Source organism: Trichosurus vulpecula, chromosome 1 (assembly GCF_011100635.1).
Source record: "Trichosurus vulpecula isolate mTriVul1 chromosome 1, mTriVul1.pri, whole genome shotgun sequence".
Lineage (NCBI taxonomy): Eukaryota > Metazoa > Chordata > Mammalia > Diprotodontia > Phalangeridae > Trichosurus > Trichosurus vulpecula.
The window spans coordinates 23,956,821-23,979,549 of NC_050573.1; the positions used below are offsets into that span (position 1 = coordinate 23,956,821).

General features: G+C 48.8%; 1 protein-coding gene across 2 annotated transcripts in view; it reads left to right on the plus strand.

Moving 5' to 3' along the window:
* MSI1 (musashi RNA binding protein 1) overlaps window positions 1-20,751 on the plus strand; it is a 30,638-nt gene extending 9,887 nt beyond the window's left edge. The window contains exons 6-14 of one of the 2 annotated variants that reach the window (XM_036766092.1): window positions 3,254-3,302; window positions 4,662-4,744; window positions 5,093-5,210; window positions 8,955-9,035; window positions 9,758-9,814; window positions 16,807-16,875; window positions 17,208-17,395; window positions 17,834-17,899; window positions 19,158-20,751. In XM_036766092.1, the coding sequence (XP_036621987.1) occupies window positions 3,254-3,302; window positions 4,662-4,744; window positions 5,093-5,210; window positions 8,955-9,035; window positions 9,758-9,814; window positions 16,807-16,875; window positions 17,208-17,395; window positions 17,834-17,875 (687 nt within the window). In that variant the 3' untranslated portion in view covers window positions 17,876-17,899; window positions 19,158-20,751. The remainder of the gene's footprint in view (window positions 1-3,253; window positions 3,303-4,661; window positions 4,745-5,092; window positions 5,211-8,954; window positions 9,036-9,757; window positions 9,815-16,806; window positions 16,876-17,207; window positions 17,396-17,833; window positions 17,900-19,157) is intronic. The other variant, XM_036766100.1, reaches the window with a different exon arrangement.
* Window positions 20,752-22,729: the final 1,978 nt, after the last annotated feature.

Below are 22,729 nucleotides of genomic sequence, written 5' to 3' on the forward strand. Positions count from 1 at the left end.
GGGGAGGGAGGGGGACCGGCCGGGAGCGAGGGGCCCGCGGCCGCCGCAGGGGGAACAATGGTCAGCGGGCGACGCCTGCCAATCTTGCTTAGTGGCCCCCGGGCCCGCCGAACTTGGCGGCTCTCACTGGTCAGCCGCGCACACCAGCCTCCCCTCCCCTCCCCCTCCTGCCCCCTGGTTCCCATGGTGACCAAAGCCTATTAAGGACACTGCCTTGGAAGCCCATTGGAAGCCCCCGCTGGCCTCCCCTCGCCTGGCCTGCTGGGAGGGAGGGAGGGGACTGGGGAGGGAAGGGGGGGAGCAGGGGCCAGGGAGGCTTTGGAATTCGACCTGGGCCCCAGGCCACCCGACTGACCTGGCTACTTCCCCTGAACCCCGCCCCCCCACCTCCCTTCATCCCTCCCTCCTCCCAAGGGCTGGTGCTGGTTGGGGTCCCGGCCTGCCCCTGCCACTCTTGGGAGAAAGAACAGATGATCATCCCCTAAATGCTGAAAGGGAGCTCTTCCTTCTGACAGAAGAAGAAATGGAGGCGGGAAGGGGGAGGTCGTTTAGAGGTCATCTATTCCAAATCTCTCTTCTGACAGCGGAAGAAACTGAGGCAAGACAGAGCTTATAGATGAGAGATTTAGACCTGGAAGGGCCCTCAGAGGCCATCTGGTCCAAACTCCTCTTATAGAGAAGGCCCAGAGTGGTGACCTGCCCGGCATAACAGAAGTAAACATCCTAAACCCAGGGGCTCCAACCTCAGATCAAGTAGGATTTCCAGGGCAGGAGGGGGAAGGGAAGCCCCTTGGCCCAGATTGTACAGGTGGTAGCAGAGGCCCGCTTAGAACCCAGGCTCTTTATCCCTCCAAAATTCGGTCATTACTGGGCAGGGAGGGGTGCGGGTTAAGGTTGCTCAGGCCAAGTGCTGATTTAGTGGAAGACCCCAAAGACCCCTTGGCCTTTGGGGATTTACAAAGGAAAAGTGGATTACAAAGACCACTAGGTTTGGAGACAGAAGACCTGAGTTCCAATCATAGATCCACTCCTGGGGCGGGGTGCACTGGGCAAGTCCCTTCTACTCCCAAGAGTCCCAAACTCCTCACCAACAAAATGGAAGCTTCTTGTGGCCAGGGACTGTTTCATTTGTCTTCCCATCCCCAGCCCCTAGTACCTGACTTCCTGTGCTCTTAAATGTTTGTTAAACTGAATGAAATTAAAATGAGAGGGTTCTTCTTCCTCTAATCATCTATTTCTGTACTTGGCCTTCCCCAAATTAGCGATAGTCTCCTTGAGATCAGAGCCTGGGTAGGACCTATTGTTATCTCCCAAACTCACACACATATACAAGAGACAGAGAGGCAGAGACAGAGAGAGAGAGACAGACAAGAAAATGAAGAAGAAATAGAAAGGGAGACAGAGAGAGAACAGCAGCATTGACCATTTGGAGAAACAAAATCATCAATCCTCCCTATTTGGAAATAACTTCAGAAGTCATCTAATCCAACCAAGGCCTAATGAGGAGCTCCCTTTGGTCCCAGGGAGCCTAGCAGGTAGTTCAGGATTTGAATCCTGGTTCTACCACCTGCTAGCCATGTGCCTCAGTTTCCTCATCTGTAAAAATGGACAGGGTTGGACTATATGATCTAGGTCTTTTCTAGTTTTGAAATTCTGTGATTCAAATTTTCAATCAGAGGAGGATTCTACTGACTACTAAGCCCTCTTCTTTTGGTGGGGGTGGGGGGAGCGATTAGTCTCTGCCACTAACTGGATGGATAACCTTAAGCAAGTCACCACCTGTTTCTGGGCCTACAGTTACTTCCTCCATAAAACCGAGGGGATTGGGCAAGGTCACTCTCAGCTCTCTAAATTGATTCTTGTTCAGACCTCAGGCCTGACTCCCTGGATGGTTTGGGATCAGACCCCAAGATGGATCCTTGGGCAAGAGCAGAGCTGACCCAGTGTGTCTGTATGGGTACCTGCAGCTTAGGCTGTTGCCTAAGGGGGGGATGAGGGGAGCCCCTGTGTGGGTATGTCTGGCAAATTTGGGGATAGTACCGGGTCTTTCCTATAGAAGGAAGGGAAGCACTGGGTGCCAGATGGGAATGGCTTCATAAATGTGCATTGATGGATGGGTGGATGGATTGATTAATTAACTGTCTGTGACCAAGGCTGGGTAGTGTTCATGGAATCTCTCCTGTGTGTGAGAGGGGAGGGGGGAATAACTCTGTGACAGGGCTACAGGACCCTTGAGAAAAAGAAGTGAGTCCTTGGTGAAGGAGGGGAAGATGGGGACCCCCCTGCCCCCAGGGAATGGGGAGGGGTCAGGCTTTCCTGGGGTGACTCAGAGCTTAGCTTCATACCTGGATGGTGTTTGATGTTGGCAAGGAAGCAAAAGAAATGCTAAATTAGGGGGGCCGAGGATGGGGGTCCAGAAAGGAGGAAATCTGAAGTTGGCTGCCAGAGCAAATAACCCCCCTATTATAGAAAAAGATGCAGGGATTGTTAACATTTTATGAATGCCGTGTGCCTCCTTTTTTTTCAGTCTGGTGGAGCCTAGGGTCCCCTTCTCAGAATAATGGTTTTAAATGCATAAAATAAAATACACAGGATTACAAGGGAAACCAATTCTATTGAAATAGTTACCCAAATATTTTTTTCCACAGATCGTAGGTTAAGAAGCCTTGCCTTGGGGTGACTTGGGAAGGAGGGTGCTATTGAGGCAAGCCCAGGGCTGGGATGGATAGTATAGACTCTTCCCCTCCCCCCTCCTTTCCCTCCCTCCCCCCCCCACCCTATTCAGTGGGAGGCAGAAGCCTCATCTCTGCACTGGAGTTGCCCTAATTACTGCCTCTAGCAAAGAGGAAACCTCAATTAGAAGAAAGTATCCTGCTAACAGAGAGTCTAGCTGGAGTGGGCCGCCAGCCTTCGTTACAAAGGATGAGGCCCTCTCTTCCCCACCCCCCTTCTCCTCTCTGCTCCCAGGGGCCCCTCTCTGGCTAGCTCTTTCAATGTCCTTGAGCCCCTGAGCTGTGGGTTGAATGGGTCCCCTTGGTGAAGTAGGGAAATGAGAGTGGGTGTGAGTGTGTGTGTGTGTGTGTGTGTGTGTGTGTGTGTGTGTGTGTGTATGTGTATGTGTCCTGCCTTGTAGCCAGTCCCCCAGGCCCAGGTAGCAAACACCCATCTGAAATCCTCAATAATGAAAGGAGGGGAGTAGTCGTGACTGTGGAAGGGGCTGGGGGCTGGATTCAAGGGCTCCTGTGTCTTCCAGGTGGACGATGCCATGCTAATGTTTGACAAAACCACCAATCGACACCGAGGTAAGGCCTGACCCCTTCCCCCGCCCTCTCTAGGCCTGGGGTCAGGGGGCCCCATGGTCATCAGCAGGGGCCTCCAGGTCACAGCTGCCTTTTCATCTCTCCTCCTGACATCCTACCCCTCAGGATCTGCATCCTCTCCTGGTGCCTGCCAGCACAGAGGGCTTTTGTCCAGCCGGTTTCCTGTGCTAGAAACTTTCGAGCGCTTTCAGACACCCGAGAGGAGCAGGCCCTGCCCTTGGTCCCAACGTGGCTCCAGCCTGTGGAGGCTCTGTGGGCTTTACCGTGTCCCTGGTAATCTGAGCCCAGGGACAGGCAGACCCAGGGACAGACTGACTCCACAGCCCAGTGAAGCCACTCCTTCCTCCCCTCCAGTGACTTAGCAGTCTGGATTCACTCTTACCACCTCTCAGGAATACCATCAGAGATGCTTTGAGAAGGTCTCTTGAGAAAAGTGCCCAAGCTGGCTGTATCCAGCCAGACCCCTGGGAGGGAAGAATTAGGGACAGTAAACACAGCAGGGTGGGTTCTTTCTCTGCTCAACCAAAAATAGAAATGGGCTGCTTTGAGGAGTAGTGAGTTCCCCATCCCTTCAGGTCTTCGGTCAGTCAACAAACATTTATTAATCAACTTATATGTGCCAGGCACTGTGCTAAGCACTAGGGATGCAAAGAAAGACAGAACTGATCCCCTGCCCTCCAGAAGCTTAAATTCTAATGGGGGAGACAACATTCCAGAGGTAATTTCAGAAGGAAGACACTAACTTTATTATTTGGAAAAAGCTTCTCAAAGAAGTAGGGATCTTTAATCCAAGGGTGGATGACTGTTTGTTGGGAATGTTCTTGAGGGGATCCCTCCCTACAGTGTTGGGTTTAGATGGCTTCTAAGGCCCTTTCTAACTCTGGGATATCATGAGAGTAAAAACCACAAGATGTGTTTGGTTTTTTTTTTACTTCTCCAGCCCTGTCACTTCCCAACCCAAAACACACCTCCCGTCTTTGGCCAACACTTCTCTCTCTATATTGTCTTCCCCAAATGTCCCTGCCAAAGCCCAGGATTCCTGGGTTTGGTTCCCACTTTGGTCCTGTCAAGATGCTGGAGAAGCAAAGTGCTATATCAGAAAGTACTGCCTTGCTTTTTTATTTATATTCCCAGCCCTTAACACAGTACTTGGCACATAGTATTTAGTAAATGCTTTTTCATTTGTCCATTCATTCATTCATTCATTCATTCTTTTTCCTATTGAGATTTAAAAGTGCCCCCATCAGGCTGTTACTCTGCTAATGTCCTGGCTAAAATGATCTATACCCACTTCCCGGGGATGTTAGGTCTGACCTCATTCTCACCCCCTCCTCCTTCTAGGGTTTGGGTTTGTCACATTTGAGAGTGAGGACATTGTGGAGAAAGTATGTGAGATTCACTTCCATGAGATCAACAACAAAATGGTAAGTTGACCCTGGGAGTATGAGGGGTGCCCCCCAAGGGTGGGAGACACCAGGACCATAGGGTTAGAATAGGGACAAGGGCCTGGGCCATACTTGGAGCAGAGGCCTGGCCCCCAGCCAAAACTTTTAGAAATGTAGAAAGCCTTTATAGGTCTCAGATCCAAGTCTTGACCTTCCTATTAAGGAGCATGGTTTGAGGAGTTGTAGGGGTGGTGATATTATGGGATAGGGAGGATGATTCCAAAGTAAGAGGTAGCCCCTTGAGGTCATTGGTGGGAGGTAGGGGCCACCCAGAGATGGGGGTTCCAAGTGCTGGCCAGAGGACTGACCCTGAGTTTCTCATTACAGGTAGAATGTAAGAAAGCCCAGCCAAAGGAGGTGATGTCGCCCACAGGCTCTGCAAGGGGGAGGTCCCGAGTCATGCCCTATGGGATGGATGCTTTTATGCTAGGCATTGGCATGTTGGGTAAGTGTGGAGGTACTCTTCCCTGAATTCCAGGTGGGAAGAAGCTTGGGGGGATTTCATAAGATCAGAGGATTTGGGGCTGGAGAGGCACCTCCAAGACCATCAGGTCAGGCACCTCATTTGATCGACACAGGGAGTATACTGAGCCCCAGAGAAGGCATGTGACTTGTCTAAGGTCACACAGAAAAGTGACAGTGGGAGTTTGAACCCAGGTGTGATGACGGCAGATCCAAGGTTCTTTCCTCTGCACCTCACTTCCTTTCCCCAGAAGCCACCAGGGTCTGACCTGGAGCTCAATCGCCTGTGTTTGCTGGCCTCCCCTTTTCTATCATTTAAGAGCAGCCAGCAGCCAGTAATCCACCTCGGAGCAGCCAAATGGTCTTGTAGAAGGTAGGGCCGGTGCTGCCCTCTGCTGGTCATCTTAAGAGCTGCAGTCCAATCCACCTGTTCCCTCCTCCATCAGGAAGAGAATCGCAGCTTCTCTGGTGGGGCGCCAGGTTTGGGGAACGGGCAGAGCCCTGTCTATGGCTTTCCTTTCCTTGGAGAGAGTGCAACCCAATTGCTTGACTCAAGAGCCCAGGATTCCTGGGTTTGGTTTCTGCTTTGGTCCCATCAAGACCCTGGAGAAGCAATTGATCAGTCAGTCAGCAAGCATTTACTGTGTGCTAGGGTCTGGGGATGCAAAGATAATCAATATGTATTGACTAAAATACCTACTATGTGCCAGGCACTGTGCTAGACTCTGAGGATACAAAAACCCCAATCCACTAGCATTTATTAAGCACCTACTATGTGCGAGGGACTGGGCTAGGCTCTGAGGATACAAAACCCCAATCTACTAGCATTTATTAAGTACCTACTATGTGCAAGGGACTGGGCTAGGCTCTGAGGATACAAAAACCCCAATCCACTAGCATTTATTAAGCACCTACTAGGTGCGAGGGACTGGGCTAGGCTCTGAGGATACAAAACCCCAATCTACTAGCATTTATTAAGTACCTACTATGTGCAAGGGACTGGGCTAGGCTCTGAGGATACAAAAACCCCAATCCACTAGCATTTATTAAGCACCTACTAGGTGCGAGGGACTGGGCTAGGCTCTGAGGATACAAAACCCCAATCCACTAGCGTTTATTAAGCACCTACTAGGTGCAAAGTGCTGGATTGGGGCTGAAGATACAAGTACCTTCCTTCCTAGTCACAAAAGAGCTTACCTGTAATAGAGTGTACTTTAATGGAAAGAAAATGATGGACTTGAGTTAGGAGAAATTTGGATTTGAGTTTGGATCCTGGCCCTTGTACTTCCTGCCTATGGCCCTTGGTTTTCTTATCTATAAAATGGAGCTCATAATACTCATGCTGCCCACCTCATAGGGTTATTTTCAGGAAAAGCATCCTCAAAGCCTTAAAGTGTCAGAAAAACGTAAATGCTTATTATCCCTGGGATGTTATCGGACCTGAGTCATGGAATCACAAAACGAAGTAAAGGCAGAGACCTTAGGAATCTCCAAGGCCAGCAGCTTTATGTTATAGACAAGGTTCTGGGGGCTCAGTAAGTCATGGAATCATTGAATTAGAGCTGGAAGGGTCTTCACAGGGGTCTAGACAAACCCTCTCATTTTATAGATGAGGAAAACAGAGTAAGGCTCAGGGAGTGACTGAAGACACTCCCCCTGCCCCCACAAACCCCTGCCCCCACTCCACTGCCTTAGCCAGAAAACAAGGAGGGAAGAAGAGTTGGCCATTTCTAAAGCTAGAGGCTGAGGCCAGCTCAGCCCAGGATCTGCAGAAAAAGGGAGTGGAGGCAGCTGGGGTCTCCTGATCCCAACATTTCCATTAAATTACAAAAATTGACCCTTGAACTAGTCCTCTGAATATTAAACATTAAAGAATAGGGGGAGAGGGACTTATCCTGGGACCAATTCTCTGTTGAATATTTTTAAAAAGCTGATTGGAATGCCAGCTCCTTGAACCACCCACGTGACCTCCACTAAGTCACTTAACCTCCCTGTGCCTCCGTTTCCTCATCTGTAAAATGATTAGGTCCTTCCAGCTCTAAATCTAGGATACTGTGATCCCCAGTCATTTAATATTCCTAGGAGGGCCTCAGTTTCTTCATCTGTAAAATCAGGAGACTGGACTGGATGGCTTCTAAGAGGTCCCTCTCAGCTCTCCATCTGGGATCTTATGAATTCTCCTTCTCTGCCATCTTCTAGAAGAAGAAAAAGTAAATGGGATAATAGACGGAAAGCATGTTTACAAACCTCAGTTCTATATAAATTATATTATTCAGTCATTTCAGTTGTGTCTGACTCTTCCTGACCCATTTGAGGTTTCCTTGGCAGAGGTACTGGAGCGGCTTGCCATTTCCTTCTCCAGCTCATTTTACAGATAAGGAAACTGAGGCAAACAGGGCAAAGTGAATTGTCCAAGGCCATGCAGCTAGGAAGTGTGTTTGAGTCCATATTTGAACTTAAGAAGATGAGTCTTCCAGACTCCTGGCCCAGCGCTCTATTTACTGTGTCATTTAACTTCCTCTATGTTAGTTATTGCTAATTATCATTATTATCATCATTATTATTAATTAACCACTGAAAAATTCTACAACTCCTTAATGTAGATTATGCAAGGAATTCGTAGAAATTGTGCAACACATTACTTCAGGCTTCAAAGGTGACTCAGTGGATAGAGAGTGGGGTCTGGAGTCAGGAAGACCTGAGTTCGAAGCCTGTCTCAGACATTTACTACCTGTGTGACCCTGGGCTGGTCACTTGCCCTTTGCCTCAGTTTCCTCATCTATAAAATGGAGCTCATAATATCCTCTACCTCCAAGTATCAAATGAGAGAATATAATACCCTAGGTAATAGAATTTTATGTCAGAAAGTCACCATCTTTCATAAGATAATAAAATACGAATAACCATCCCACAAATAGGACCATCATCACAGACAGAACTATGCCTTAACCACATAATCATAGATAACCTTATCTATGACCACATTGCTGTTATTGATGGTTGGCTAGGTGGCTCCATAGTACACAGAGTGCTGGGCTTAGGGTCATGAAGACTCATCTTCCTGGGTTCAAATCTGGCCTCAGACACGGACTAGCCCTGTGACCCAGGGCAAGTCATCCCCTGGCTGAGAGCCCAGGTGTGGGTGGAATCCCAACTCCAAGGGCTGAGAAGCATCCCTTCTCCATACAGGCTGACCTGGTCAGACCACATTGAGAGCCTTGGGTTCAGATCTCAATATTCTCATGTTTCCAAAAGAAGTCATTAAGCTGAGTGTCCACAGAGGGAGGCAGCCAGCATGGTTTGCTCTATATGAGGCTGGGTTGGAGGAACCAAGAATATTTAGTCTGGGGAAGGGGACATTTGGAGGTGGAGGTCCTAAGAAGATGGATTAGCCTTGTCCAGTTTGGCCCCAGAGGGCAGAAACAACGGGCAATTTTGGTTCGATAAAAGGAAAACTTCTGTATGGTTGGAGATAGCCCTAAATGGAATGAGGGTGTGGTCCCTCCCTCAAGGTCTTAGGCAGTAGTAGATTCCCCTTCTCTCAAGATCAGACTACTAGAGAGTTGGGTATGTGGCTCAGACTACATGAGATCTGAGATCTCATCCTACTCAGAGATTCTGTGATGCTGTTTTCTGCTCCTTGGACCAGGCCTGAGTAGCTTGGATCCAGCAATGAGCAGACCTTGCCTGGCTATGCACAAGCTGATCCAGCCTGATTTACCCGCAGGTTATCCAGGTTTCCAAGCTGCAACCTATGCCAGCCGGAGTTACACAGGCATCGCACCTGGCTATACCTACCAGTTCCCTGGTAAGTCCCACTTGGCAACCCCCTGCCCTCCACCAGCATGTCCCAGCTTCCTTGCTCAGGTCAATTCCCCCTCCATCCCTCAGGGTAGGGTGGCTTGGATGGATTATAAGGGGTGCATGGTTTGGGGACCTACTTGTTGGGGACTTGAAAGGAAGAATGTATTTGAGGAAGGACACCCCTGTCTCCCATCTGGGGAAGAAGGTCCCTTGGGTTGGGATGCTAGGGGTGGTAGTGACCCTGCATGGTGCCCTTGCCTCCTGGTCTGATGTATTCAGGGTTGTCACCTTCCCCAAAGCAGGACGTTGGACCCAGAGCTGGAATATATTTCTAAGAACAAATTTGTAAACTCAACTTCCCCATTCACCTCCTTCGGTTCCCTTTCCCCGAGATGGAGGGGACAGTAACTATTCATTTCTGAGCTGTTGGCTATAGATATATTCAGTTGATTCTTCCCTCACTGAAGGCCAGTGAGATGCTCAGCTTAGGGCACTGAAATCCATCCTATGTCCTGGGGGCAGGTGGCAACTCTGTGCTCATCTCTGGTTCCCTCAGTCTCTTTCCTTCTCCCTTGCCTCTCTGGGGGCAGTCCTCCCCTGCCTAGGCTTCTGGACACTGTGCATGGACTGGTCTTGCTGTTGTGAATGTCCTTGTGTGTGTCTCTGCCGGGCCCTGTCCCAAGGGCCGCTCCACCTTCCTAAGTTGTTTTGTACATTTCCTTTTAGAATTCCGTGTAGAGCGGACCCCTCTCCCGAGCGCCCCCGTCCTCCCTGAGCTCACAGGTCAGTCCCTTGGATTTCCTACACCTCACAGGCTGGATGGGGAGAGAGAAAGGAACCCAGGGACCATTCCAGGGGCAGTGAGACTGGACACTTTAACCCTGCCCTTATCTACTTGACCCAATAGTATCTGAATGAGGAAGGGCACTCCCTTCCCCCACTCCCCTCCCACCCCCAGTATAACAGGCATTACCCCAGAGAATAGGCAGTCTCCAAGAATGTGACAGCCTGTGGCAGTGACCCAACTTTTCTCCAAGGAAAAACTTTAGACTTGCTATATGCAGATCCTAATATTGTACGGATAGGGTCAGTCCCTACTGGAGAGGGAAAGTAATGGGAGCTATAGACTTTGAAATCCCATTGCTCCACCTAGAGCATTGTAAGCAGAAAACCTTGGGACTTTATCCCTAGGCTAGAGATCTGGGATGTAAGGAGAGCCAGGAAGGGGTGTGTGTATGTGTGTGTCCAGGGCTAGATAGAATTCAAGTGACTTCCCTGTTCAATCTATGTCCCTACCCACCCTCATACCCCACAAAACTCTAGTGCCCCAGACCCCGGCCCTGTGTGAAGCTTGTGCGTGCGGCTGCTGCTTTGAGATGAGATCTTTCTTCCACAGCTGGATTCCTCCAGGCTTTGGGGTGGGCGGGGTGTCTTTGAGCAAGTAGCATCTAAAAAAAAATGGATGGTGAGGGGAAAAGAGAGAAGCATGAGGGCAAGGAACAAGGAGTCAGAGGGGACCAAGTGAATGGAATCTTCCCCTTCTAGAACCAGAATTCAGCCCTGTTTGGATTGGCATTGGACCACCCCAAGTGGAGTTTGAGTGTTGCCTGGTTGTGGTCTTTGGTTGTATTCCCTGCTTTTCCATCACAGGGAAGGCATAATGGTAGTTTACCAAAAGAAGTCATTGTCATTTCAAGGGACTGTCTCCTATGCCAATCATTTTTCAGACAGTGTTCTACAAAGAAATTACAGATGGTGCTTTTTGCCATTCCTTCCACCACCAACCAAAAAAAAAAAAGGTCCTTGAGAAGACATCAGTAACCATTGACCCATAATGGCTACCTTCTCATCTTTAGAAAATTTTTATGGTCTATGCTCACACGTAGGAGGCGTCCTTGATGAAAACATGAGTCAGGGACACAGGGACAGACAAGTTTTCATGGATGATTTTCTTCCAAAGACCACATTCTTAAAGTGATATGATTGACCAAAAGGTGTAGAAAGCAAGATCTCTCTGTATCATTTATTTTTATGACGGGATTTCAATAGTGTAGGAACCTCGACTCATGCAAATTAGCAACTGCTGAACAATTTATAATCTTCAAGATTGCACCCTCTAAGGCTAAATAATTCACCGAGAGTCACACAGCCAGTCCATGTCAGAGGTGGGACCTGAACCCAGGTCTTCATGATTCTGAGGCAAACTCTTAATCCACATGGCCACATTGCTGCTCTCACTCTCTATTGGTTATTGATTTTTAAATAAGAATTTTAAGTCACTAGAACAAAATGTAGCCTCCCAAGTGCTCTTCAGGCAAGGATCCTCCCAAAAATATATTAAAATCTTCCAAGATTCTAGGACAGATGCAACTATGAAGCTAACTTTGATCATTAATCCATCGGGTGTTAATGTCAGTCAAGGAGTAAAACAGAGATATGGCCACCTAAAGCATTTACCGGTGTCATGGAAGATGTCCTGCACAGAGGCCGGATGAAATCCTTATTCCCTAAGACTCTAAGGGCAGTTAGGTGGCAAAATGCACAAAGTGCTGGCCTTGGAGTCAGAAAGACTCATCTTTCTGAGTTCACATCCAGCCTCAGACCCTTAGTAGCTATGTGACCCTGGGCAAATCACTTAACCCTGTTTGCCTCAGTTTCCTCATCTGTAGAAAGAGCTAGAGAAGGAAATGGCAAATCACTCCAGTATCTCTGCCAAGAAAACCCCAAATGGGGTCATGAAGGGTTGGTCACAGCTGAAAAACTACTGAGCAGCAAAAGAGAGAGAGAGAGAGAGAGAGAGAGAGAGAGAGAGAGAAAGAGAGAGAGAGAGACTCTAAATGCTCCTATTTGCAGATGACACTGTACTAATCGTATGAAGCCATCAAACCCTACAAATGGATGAAAGTCGTGGCACTGGAAAGGAGATTGATCTAACTATCCATGTAGGAAAAACAAAGTAGAAGGAAAAAAAGCATTTTTTTTTGGCCAGATGTGCAAAGGAATGGGCAGTGCCTTAAATCTTAGTCCATCAACCTGAACAATATAAGGTCAGGCACTTCGAGAGGGACAGTGAATTGAGAACCCAGATGTGATTAGGACGAAGTTTCAATTAAATCACTGGGGAAACTGCATGGTATTTTCATTGATCCTTAGCTTCTCACTGCTGCAAAAGCCTATCTCTTTAACACTCATATTCTGATGCTGAACTACTGTCTGGCTCTAAATCTGATCCATGAGTCAAAATTACAGGTCACCCAAAGTTCTACGATGGCTATAATTAGGCAGCAGGGAGTTAGCCACGAAGACTAGCTCACAAGAAGGTACTGTAAAAGAGAGAATCTCTTTCAAGGAAGATGTGTGTTATTGGAAAAAGGAGGTTGGCCAGGTAGGTGTCTAATTCAATTCACAGACACTTATTAAATGTCCATTATGTACGAGACCTTAGGGGAAGTGCTGCAGTTACAAAGACAGGAGTAGAAGACAAGAATGGATCATCCCATTAGCCTCCAAGCTGTTGGAAGAACCAAAAAGAAGACCTTAGGCATATTGGGCAAATGTACCGTGGAGGATTTGTAGAAAGACCAGAAAGAACATCTGATTAAGATGAAAAGGCGGGAAAGAGACAGTGACTTGAATCACAAAGGAATGAATGAACACACACCAATCCGAGGAGCAAACTCTACCAAGCCCCAGCCAGGTTTGATGCCCTGGTGGGGACCAGACCTTGAATCTGTGTGTGCACTACCATCCCCAGAGCCTGAACCGGCTGGATTTAAAAAACCCTGCCAAAGAGTATGCCTGCAGCTAGAGGCCAGTGGCCTCAGTATTGGGCTGTACTGTGTAGTGGGGTCAGTCAATGAGTCAACAAGCATTGGTTAAGCACTTACTATGTGCCAGGCATATAGTAGGTGCTTAATAAATGTTTATTTAAAGAATAAACGAATGCTAAACCCTAGAGATACAAAGAAAAGCAGAAAAATAGTCCCTCTCCTCAAGGAACTGGAAGTCTAATGGGGGAGACAATATGAAGATGACCAACCACATACAAGATCTGTAACAGAGTAGATAGAAGGGGAAGGCAGCCGGAAGATCTGGAAAGGCCTCTAAGAGGTGAGATTTGAGCTGAGGCTTGCTGAAAGCCAGGGAAGCTAAGAGGCTGAGATGAGGAGGGAGAGAATTCCAGGCATGGGAGAGAGCCAGTGAGCAAAGACGAAGAAATGGGAGTGTCCTAGTCAAGGAACCCAGAGGGGCCTGAGGAGGTGGATGGGAGAGTAGGGAAAAGGAATGTAGAAGAAGACAAAGCCTGGAAAGGTCCACGGCGGGCCAAGTTATAAAGAGTTTTAGGAGCCAATCAGAGGAGCTGCATTTCAGCTGGAGATACTAGGGAGCCAGTGGTGATCCTTGAGGAAGGGAGTAAACTACGCTTGGAAAAAAATCACCTTGGCAGCTGAGTGGAGAAGGGATTGACATGGAGAGAGAGTGGAGGCAAGAAAGGCAATGAGTGCTAAACCAACGTGGTGGCTGTGTGAGTGGAGCGATGAAACATAGGGGATGTGTTATACAAGTAGAAATTATAAGATATGACAGGATGTTGGCCGGTAGATGGCACAGAGGAATGGACTGAGGAGTCAGGATGATCTGAGCTCAAATCCTGCCTGAGACACTTGCTGGTTGTGTGGCCCTGGGAAAGTCATTTAATTGCCATGTGCCTCAGTTTCCTGATCAATAAAATGGGGATAATGGTGGCACCGACCTTCCAGCCAATCAGATAATGCTTTAAAGTACTCTGCGTGCTATCTGCAAATATATAGGCAGAGTTAATAAATGCTAACTTATTTTATTATTATTATACGTGGGGTGGATGAGACTAAGAAATCAGGGTTGGCACTGAGGTTACTGAGAGGAAGGGGCTGCCTTCAACAGTAGTGGAGAGTTTCAGAAGAAGGGAGAGTTTTTTTGGAAAAATAATTAATTTAGTTGTAGACGTGTTGAGTTGGAGAAGCCTCTAGGACATCCTGCTTGAGATGTTCAGAAGAGAGGTAGGGACAGCGTGTCTGGAACTCAGGGTCAGGGAATGATCTGCACTGAGCTGATTGATAATTGAATCCATGGAAGCTGATCAGACCACCGAGCGGAAAAATACAGAGAGAGAAGAAGTCCTAGGACAGAGTCTTGGGGGATCCCAAGGGGTGACCTGGAGGGTGACCAGCAAAGGAGACTGAGAAGGAGCCTCAGTTCAACTGAGGGGAAAAGAAATGGGAGAAAGGAGAGTCACCAAAACCTAGAGAGGAGAGAGTATCCCGGAGAAGAGGATGATCAATAAAAATAAAAAGAAGAAGGTGACCAAGGCTGTCAAAGGCTGCACAGGTCGAGAAGGAGGAGTATGGAGAAAGGGTCTTTCTGTTTGGCAATAAAGAGATCCCTAGTAACTTGGGAAAGGGCAGTTGCAGTTGAACAATGAGGCAAGTAGCCAAACCACAGAGGGAAGACAGGTGGCACTGTGGATAGAGCACCAGCCATGTAGTCAGGAGGATCTAAGTTCAAATGTGGCCTTAGCCACTTACTAGCTGTGTGACCTTGGGCAAGTCACTTAACTCCGATTGCCCCCCCCCCCCCATAAAAAGGAATGAGAGCAGAAGTGGAGACACACATTTAGTGGAGGCACAAATTTTGGGTTAGGTGGTTCTCTCCAAGAGTTTAGGCACAGAAGGTAGGAGAGATAGATGATAATAGCTCTAGTCGGGTTGCTCTGATCGAGTTGAGGTTTACCTGAGGATGCAGAGATGTGGGTAGGTTTGTAGACAACAGGGAAGAAGTCAGTATGCTAGGAAAGAGACAGGGTTCGAATCCCACCTCTGACCCTTCCAGGGACTTTAGCGACCATCGAGGCAGGTTAAATGATGCAGTGGATAGGGTGCTGGACCTCTATGTCTCAGGAATATTCCTGAGTTCAAATCTTGCCACAGACACGAGCTATGTGACCCTGGGGAAGTCCCTTGTAACTATCTGTAAAGTGGGGGTCATCATAGGTACTTGCGATGTCCACCTCACAGTGTTGCTGTGAGTCTCCAATGATGTAGGTGTACAAGTATCTATAGATGTGCGCCAGTCATTAGAAGTGGCAGCTGAGACTGGAGGAGGCACAATGTTATGCTAAGTCCTGCAGGGGATGTACCCCGTCTCATTGCCATGAGATCTCATGTAGTGTGGGGTGGTTAAAAGATGCAGTGGTCAGGCTTGAGCAGTAGAGGGCATTCGTGCCTCAGTCAGCACTGGTCAGCCCCCACTTTCTCATAGGATCCTTGGTCCACAGCTAGGAAGGAGGTTTAACATACACTCACTCACACACACACACACACACACACACACACACATATACACACGCACACACGCACACACACACATATACACACACATTTTTCAGATGAAGAAACTGAGGCCCAGAAAGCTTCAGTGACTTGCCCATGGTCCCGCATGTAGCAAGTAGAAGAGTGCACCCAGTTTCTGTGGCCTCAGATCCAAATGGTACAGGATCAAATGAGACAACATTTGTAAAAAGTGCCTGGACAGAGTAGGTGGTATGTAAATACGTATTTCCCTTCCCCTGGTACCGTGTTACTTCCAACGGAATTAAAATTCAAGGTGCAAACCATTTATCCAAAATCTCTTTCTAGAACACCTACTATGTGTAAGGCACAGTGTACCTACTGTGTGTGTAAGCAGCCCTGCAACAGGTGCTCTAGGGAATACAGAAAAGGTGGGCAGGGGTCAGGCTAGGATGACCATTAAAAGGCCTAACACAAACCCCCTCACTTTATGGATAAAGAAACCGAGTCCCAGGGAGGTAGGTGGTGATTTACCCACGTACCCACAGGGAGCAAGTGACAGAGTGTGGGATCGGAACCCACACCCTCTCACTCCAAACCCAGGGCCTTTTCCACTGGACCCTGCTGCTGACCTCCTAGTTCCCTTCCAGCTCTGAGATTCTGGGAATTAAGACACAGGCCTGCCCTCAAGCAGCTTACAGTCTAGTTAAGAAGATGAGGTAAGCCCACAGAAAACCATAGGGCAGGATGCGAGATACACAGCATAGGAATCATCCAGCACCGTGGGAGTTATAGGGGAGCACCGGAAAGGGATAAGCATTTATTAAGCACTTACTGTGTACTGAGTATTTTTTCAAACGTCATCTCATTTGATCCTCACAATGCTAGGAGGTGGTGTGAGATAGTATCATTATCCCCATTTTACAGTTGAAGAAACTGAGGCCAGGGTCACACAGCTAGTAAGTATCGGAGACAGAATTTGAACTCAGCTCCTCTCGACTCTATCTGCTGCACCACTCAGCCTCCGTAGAGAAAGGTGACAAGTCGCCTTGGGCAGGCTTCTTGGAGATGGCGAGATTTCAGCTGGTTCCAGTTTGGGTAGGACCAGTAAGAGATGCAGCAGAGACACTGGTCTTATCGTGCACCCGCCTTCAGCCCCTCTCTAGGGGATGCGTTTGATGCATCTCCCCGACTCTGGCAGAGAGATGGGAGCAGACGTGGCCTCGGGCCCACTCTTCCATATGCCCCCTTCAAGTACCGACTCTGGGGATTCTCTCTTTCCCTTCACCATCTGGCTGCTCCTTCCACTTCTGCTCTTCCCCAGGGAAGGCCTGGGCAGCTGCCCAAGACCCTGCCAGGATGGGGACTAAGCTCCATGGGTCTGTGGAGGGGTGATGGCACGTCCTGTGGGAGAAGGGTGGTCTCAAGGACTGGTGTCTTTTCTTTCAGCAATCCCACTCACTGCTTACGGACCAATGGCCGCAGCGGCCGCAGCAGCTGCTGTCGTCCGAGGGACAGGTGAGACCAACTTTGGGTATAGGGGATGAATGGATGAATGAATGAAGCATATATTAAGTGCTTACTATACGCAATGCACTGTGCTAAGTGCTAGGGATACAAGAAGAAAAAAAAGAGAGGTCTAGTCCTCTCTTGGGGAGGGGGGGAGGTGTTTTCCTTCCCACTCTTGGGAGGAACAGAAGCATTAACCCTGTTGCGTTGTTCTGGGTTGGGTCTGGGGCCCACCTCTCCTCTGGGAGAGGTGGGCAGTGAGGGGTGTGGGCGGTGGGTGGGCAGGCACGGTGAATTGGGGAAGGGGCTAGCCTGTTGGGCTCTTTTCTCTGGGTTGCCAGGATCTCACCCCTGGGCGCTGGCTCCCCCTCCAGGTTCGACACCAAGTCGTACAGGGGGCTTCCTGGGCACCACGAGCCCCGGCCCCATGGCCGAGCTCTATGGGGCGGCCAACCAGGATTCTGGGGTCAGCAGTTACATCAGCGCCGCCAGCCCTGCCCCCAGCACTGGCTTCGGCCACAGCCTTGGGGTGAGTAGTCTGACCTGGGTTCTGGTTTCCCACGGTGTTTTGGGAGGCTCTGGGGAGTGGGACCCCACTTGAATTGAAGGAAAATTGGAGAACCTCATGGTCAAGAAAAGAAAGGGCTGGAAATCCACTAAGGTTAGATCATGCTCTTTAGGGGCAAAACCTTCGATACCTTATTGGTTGTGTCGATTTGTTTTGTTTACTCTTATTATAAAGGCAGGTTCTATTGGGAGGGACGGAGGGAGGGGAGTCTCTGGGAAGGGATATAGAGTACAAAAAAAGAGACTAATGAAACGTTTCCCCTTCGTCCCCCTAAAAAAAAGAGAAAAGAAATGAATCTTATTAATGAAGTGGTATCACAGGAAAGAGGGCATCCCGAGATATTCTTACCTAACTTTCTCAGTCTGTTGAGTTTGGGATTTTGGATTCATCCTCTTTTAGGGTCCCTTGATTGCAACAGCATTCACCAATGGGTACCACTGAGTCAGGGCATCAAGGAGGCAGGAGGTAAGAAGCCTGTGAAGGGACATGGAGCAGGGGAGGGGGCATCAGGGCAATGGAATAGGGCTTGGAAAAGGAGCAGGGGGAGGCCCGGAATTGGAGGATGTCAGAATTAGCAGGGACCCCCGAGATGTAGAGAGTGTCATGCATGCTTCAGGGCATCTACTTCTAATCTTTCTCCATCCAACTTAAAGTTACTGATTCCCGTTTAGAGGATGCTTGGGGGGAGGGGCTGAAAGTGGGGAAGATGATGTAATGGAAAGACCTTCGGACCTTGAACCACAGCCTAATCACAAGAGCATCCATTGGGAGCTGGAAGGAAACCCAAGGTCCCCTGGGCATGAGGCAGAGAGTGCTCAGTCACATGGCCAGTACATGTCTGAGGCAGGATTTGAACTTGGGTTTTCCTGACTCCCAAGTCCCAGCTTCGTACTGACTGAGCCACCTAGCTCTGTATAACCATGAGCAAGTGGCCTCCCCTGCCTGGGCTTTTGTTTCCTTCTGTGTAAAAGGAGGGGGGTGGATCAGAATCTCTTCCGCTCTTTTCAACTCTCTGAGGGTGCCATAGGGGCTAGAGTGCTAGTCTTAGAGCCAGGGTTCAAATTCTGTCACCTCTCTGAGCCTCAGTCTCACCATCTGTCAAGTGGAGACAATAAAACCTTGTCTCCTAGGATTGAGGCTCGGTTGATATTATCACATAGGTGAAGCCCTTTGCAGGCTTAAATCACTAGGCCAGTGTCAGTTATTATTATCTGGGGCAAACCCAGGCACTTTTATTCTATAGTTAAAAAGGGGAAAAGTATGGATCAAATGGAATTGATTTGCAGAATAGGGAGTCCAACTGTAGGAGAGTATCGGAGAGTTGGAGGATAAAAATGTGGAGGTGGGGGGTGGGGAAGAGAAAGGTGTGGATAATCTCAGAGCCATAAATGGCCATTTTGACACCAGAGGCAGAGAGAAATACTCAACATTATAATTCATGTTGTGAAAATACCAGAAGCAATTAAGGTAAATTTAGTTGTGCAGGACGTATTATGTTCCTATTGTGAAGGCTAGGCTTTATACCCAATAAATTTCAGTACTCTGGGACAGAGGCCCATCGCCCAGCCCCACTTATGGCCCTGGATAGTCAGGGTCCTGGATTCTAGGACCTGGAATTCAGGGGAAAGGAGGGTAGGAAAAGACCATTGTTGGAAAGACACCGTTGAGGAGCTGGAGTGTAACTGGTTCTCCTTTCTCTACTCTCTTGTTGTACGTCCCCCAGAGCCCTCACTGGCAGCTGCCTGAGGACAGTGAGCTGCAGGACCAGCCCAGCCAAAGGGGAAAGGGGAAGGAGGCTCGTCCCATCACCCCCATCCCCTCCACAAGCTGCACACTGCCTGCAGGCTGCTGGGCTCCCCGCCTGCCCCACTCCACTCCGCCCCTCCCCCTCTGCCTCCCAGGCCACCCCAAGGACATCATCTCACTGCCCTTACTAACCTCCCCCCTCCCTTCGCCCCACCCCCCCCATGCCCTTCCCTCGGCTTCTATTTATTTTGGAGTAGATGGTAGCCTCCTGGTTTTCTCCCACTGGGTTTGCGCCCCTTCCCTTTCTGTCTCTTTGCCCCATCCTGTAGGTCTCCTGAAATGGCTCATGTGCTTGTGTTTAGCTAGGATGATGGCAGGGAGACGTTCGGGGCCCACTTCGGAGGCCCTTGCCTCCCTCCTGCCTTTTTGTTTTATTGTTTTGTTTTTTTAATTCTGATCTCTTTCTTTTTTTCTTTTTCTTTTTTTTTTGACCAAAAAAAAAAAAAAGAGAGAGAGAGAGAAAGAAAGAGAGAGAGGGAAACATTTTTAAATTGTTTCTTGGTTTGTGAATGTGAAGCTCCGGGCTGCAGGGTGGGGGACCAGGGGTGCCCACACCACCGAGAGAACAAGTGTATATTTTGGTCTGTGGCAGCCCAGGCTCTGGCCGAGCAGGGCTGGGCTGTGGGGTCAGGTGAAGCCCTGGAGATGTCTGTCTCCTGTATGATATTGTAAATACTATGAGGTGAAGCCCCCACCCCTATCTGTATTCCTTGCCAGGGTGGGGGAGGGGCCTCACCTCACCCCACTCAGCGGACCCCTCTGTGAACCCCCTCCCCACATGGTTACTGTAAGATTTTTGTTAGGGCCTCCACTTGGACTGGGAAAGGAAGGTACCCTCTCTCTCACCCTGGAGCTCAGGGGGAGTCCTGTGGGCTACCCACCCCCCACCCCTGCCCCAACTTCAGATGGAAGGGAGGGGGGCTTCCCACCCACCTTGCCACATTTGAAAGGAATTAACTCTCTAAAGGCCTTTTCCCACCCCCAACCCCTCAATAGGCTGGACCCTCATGCTTCCTGCCCTGGTCTTACTGTGGGGAGGTAGGTGTTGGAAGGGGTATAGGTGGGTGACTCCAGGGGCAAGCAAAGGGCTTCTCAGGGATCCCCCACATTCTTTCACAGCAGCCTCCCACCTGGACAGGCCATGTGGCCGTTCTCCCCAAGGTCATGGTCGGAGCCCCTTGGCAGCCCTGTGGGCCTCCCCCACCCCCAACTCCTTCTCTGCCCTGGTGCCTGCTCCAGCACCTCAATCAGGGAGAGAGGGTGGATTTAGGGTCTAGATTTCTGTGAACCAAAGACCTGACTGGGGTGGGAGGATGGAAGCTTGCTGGTTGCTCCCTCCTCCACCCCAACTCCCACCCCAGGGAGGTTGGACAGGTCCAAGGCTTAGGGGTGTCCCACATACCCCTACCCCCCCAGCGTATCCCAACTACCTTTGGAGAGTTAATTATCAGTGTGAGGTGCTTAACCTGTTAGTGCTGAGAACACAAAGCAATAATCTTTGTTACTGAGAAGCGCGGCTGTATGTCTTTTTTTTAAGAAAAATATTTCCTAATAAAAGAGAAGCTACATTTTATTGGTTTTGATTTTTGATTTTCTACACGTCTGAGGGGAGCCCCTGAGTGGTTCTACCTCCCCCCTCCCCATCCTTCCCCACCCCAATCCTCTTTGTTCCCCTCTCCTCCTTAGGGCTTGGGGCTGGGGCCGGAACTCTGGTCTATGACTCATTCCTGATTTTTTTTAAAGATGTTAAGTGGTGTTTTGAAACCAGTAAATTTACCACTCTCTGGTATCTGTTCGCTCCACATCTGTAACCCTCTTTCCAAGATTTTTCAGTTTTAAATTCCTAATAAATTATTTGAAAATGGTACTGGTCTGTGGCTATGATTCTTCTGTGTGACTTGGACTGAGAGATGGGTTCCTCAAAGACCACCTGCTCTTCCTCACTCTATCTCCTTAAGGGACTTGCCTTGAATCCAGAGAGGACCCAAAAGGCATGGGGTTGAGAAGCACTCTTGGCTCACTCTCTGATGCTAGCAGAGCTGCATTCATTCAGCCATTCATTCATTTAATAAGCATTTATTAAGCACCTGCTGTGTACCTTTCACTGTATCAAACCCCAGAGATGCACAGGATTATGGACTTAGAGCAGGATGGAGGGGTCTTTAGAGGGCACCAAGTCCAACTCCATCATTTTATAGGGGAAGAAACTGAGGCAGAGTTTAAGTTACTTGCGCAGGGTCACACCAGTAGTGTCCAAGGTGGGGTTTGAGACCTTAACTCCTAATTCGGTGCCCTGCCTATTATACCAAACTGAAAACAAAACAGTCCTTTCTCTCAATAAATCTTTGTTAACTCGATTAAGGGATTCAGATTTGTTGACTTTCGTGTGATGGGTATCATGATTGAAATTTCAGGTAAACTGAGGCACGAAGCTCTGAGCATGTTCGATTTATTGGTAAGGCTGGTAGTTATCAATAAGACAGTTCTTTAGCTCCTTGACAAGCCAAAAGACCCTGGATGAGGGCTGACAGATTATTTTATGGACAATAGAAGCACCCCAAAACTAGAAGGCAGCGTCAGAGATCGGGAAAACATAACTGGTTCCAAAGTCAGAAGCATCTTAGGCGTGGGGAACAACATGGTTCGTCAGCAATCTGGAATGCAGGGCTTGCAACCACACCTCCTTCCATCTTGTTGTTGCTATGGAAGGCTTATTGGTGGTGTCTACCTGCACGGACCCAGCAATAACAGAACAGACTTTCTCAAATGACAACCAGTATCATAAAGATAACAGACCACACTCCCCAGCATCCACCTCCATCCTTCAGGGATGATAGATTTCTTCCAGTTTTACAAGGGCAGCTAGTGGTATAGAGATCTTTTAATTAAAGTGATTTCTAGGGAAACCAAACTTTTTTTAGAGACAAACTTGACTTGGGCAGTTATACAGAATAGAATCAATTACAAAATAGAGTCAAGTTGATTTTCTTGTGGGGAGGGAGGAGAGACAGTTGTCAGTCTTGGTTGGTGGCAGGGGTCAGAGTGCCTAGAGAGGTCTTCTAGATCAATCAATTAATCAATAAACATTTGTTAAGGACCTACTAGGTCAGGTGCTGCTAAGCTGCTGACCTTCCTGATCAGAAGGCTGCTGGGTACCATTCCACTTGGGAATCTTGCTGGCTCCTCCTCAGCCAGAGGCAGCTAGAAAAGGGAGTAGCCAGAAGGTTGCTACGTCAGAGCAGATAAGAGGCCCCTAGGTCCTCAGCAGAGGCCATGCCCTCTCCCTCCTAACCATGCAATCTGAGCGTGGGTCAGATGACTGAGCAAACATGCCTGAGGCCCTGAGCTCTGGCTCCATCATAAGGCTTGGCATTTAGGTTCTAAGTCCACTGTCTTCATCCCTTTAGGTTAGGATTCAACAGTCATCCATTAAAAGTCAACACAACACACACCTGGCTCTGTGGTGAGCACAGGGGGAACCACTGAATT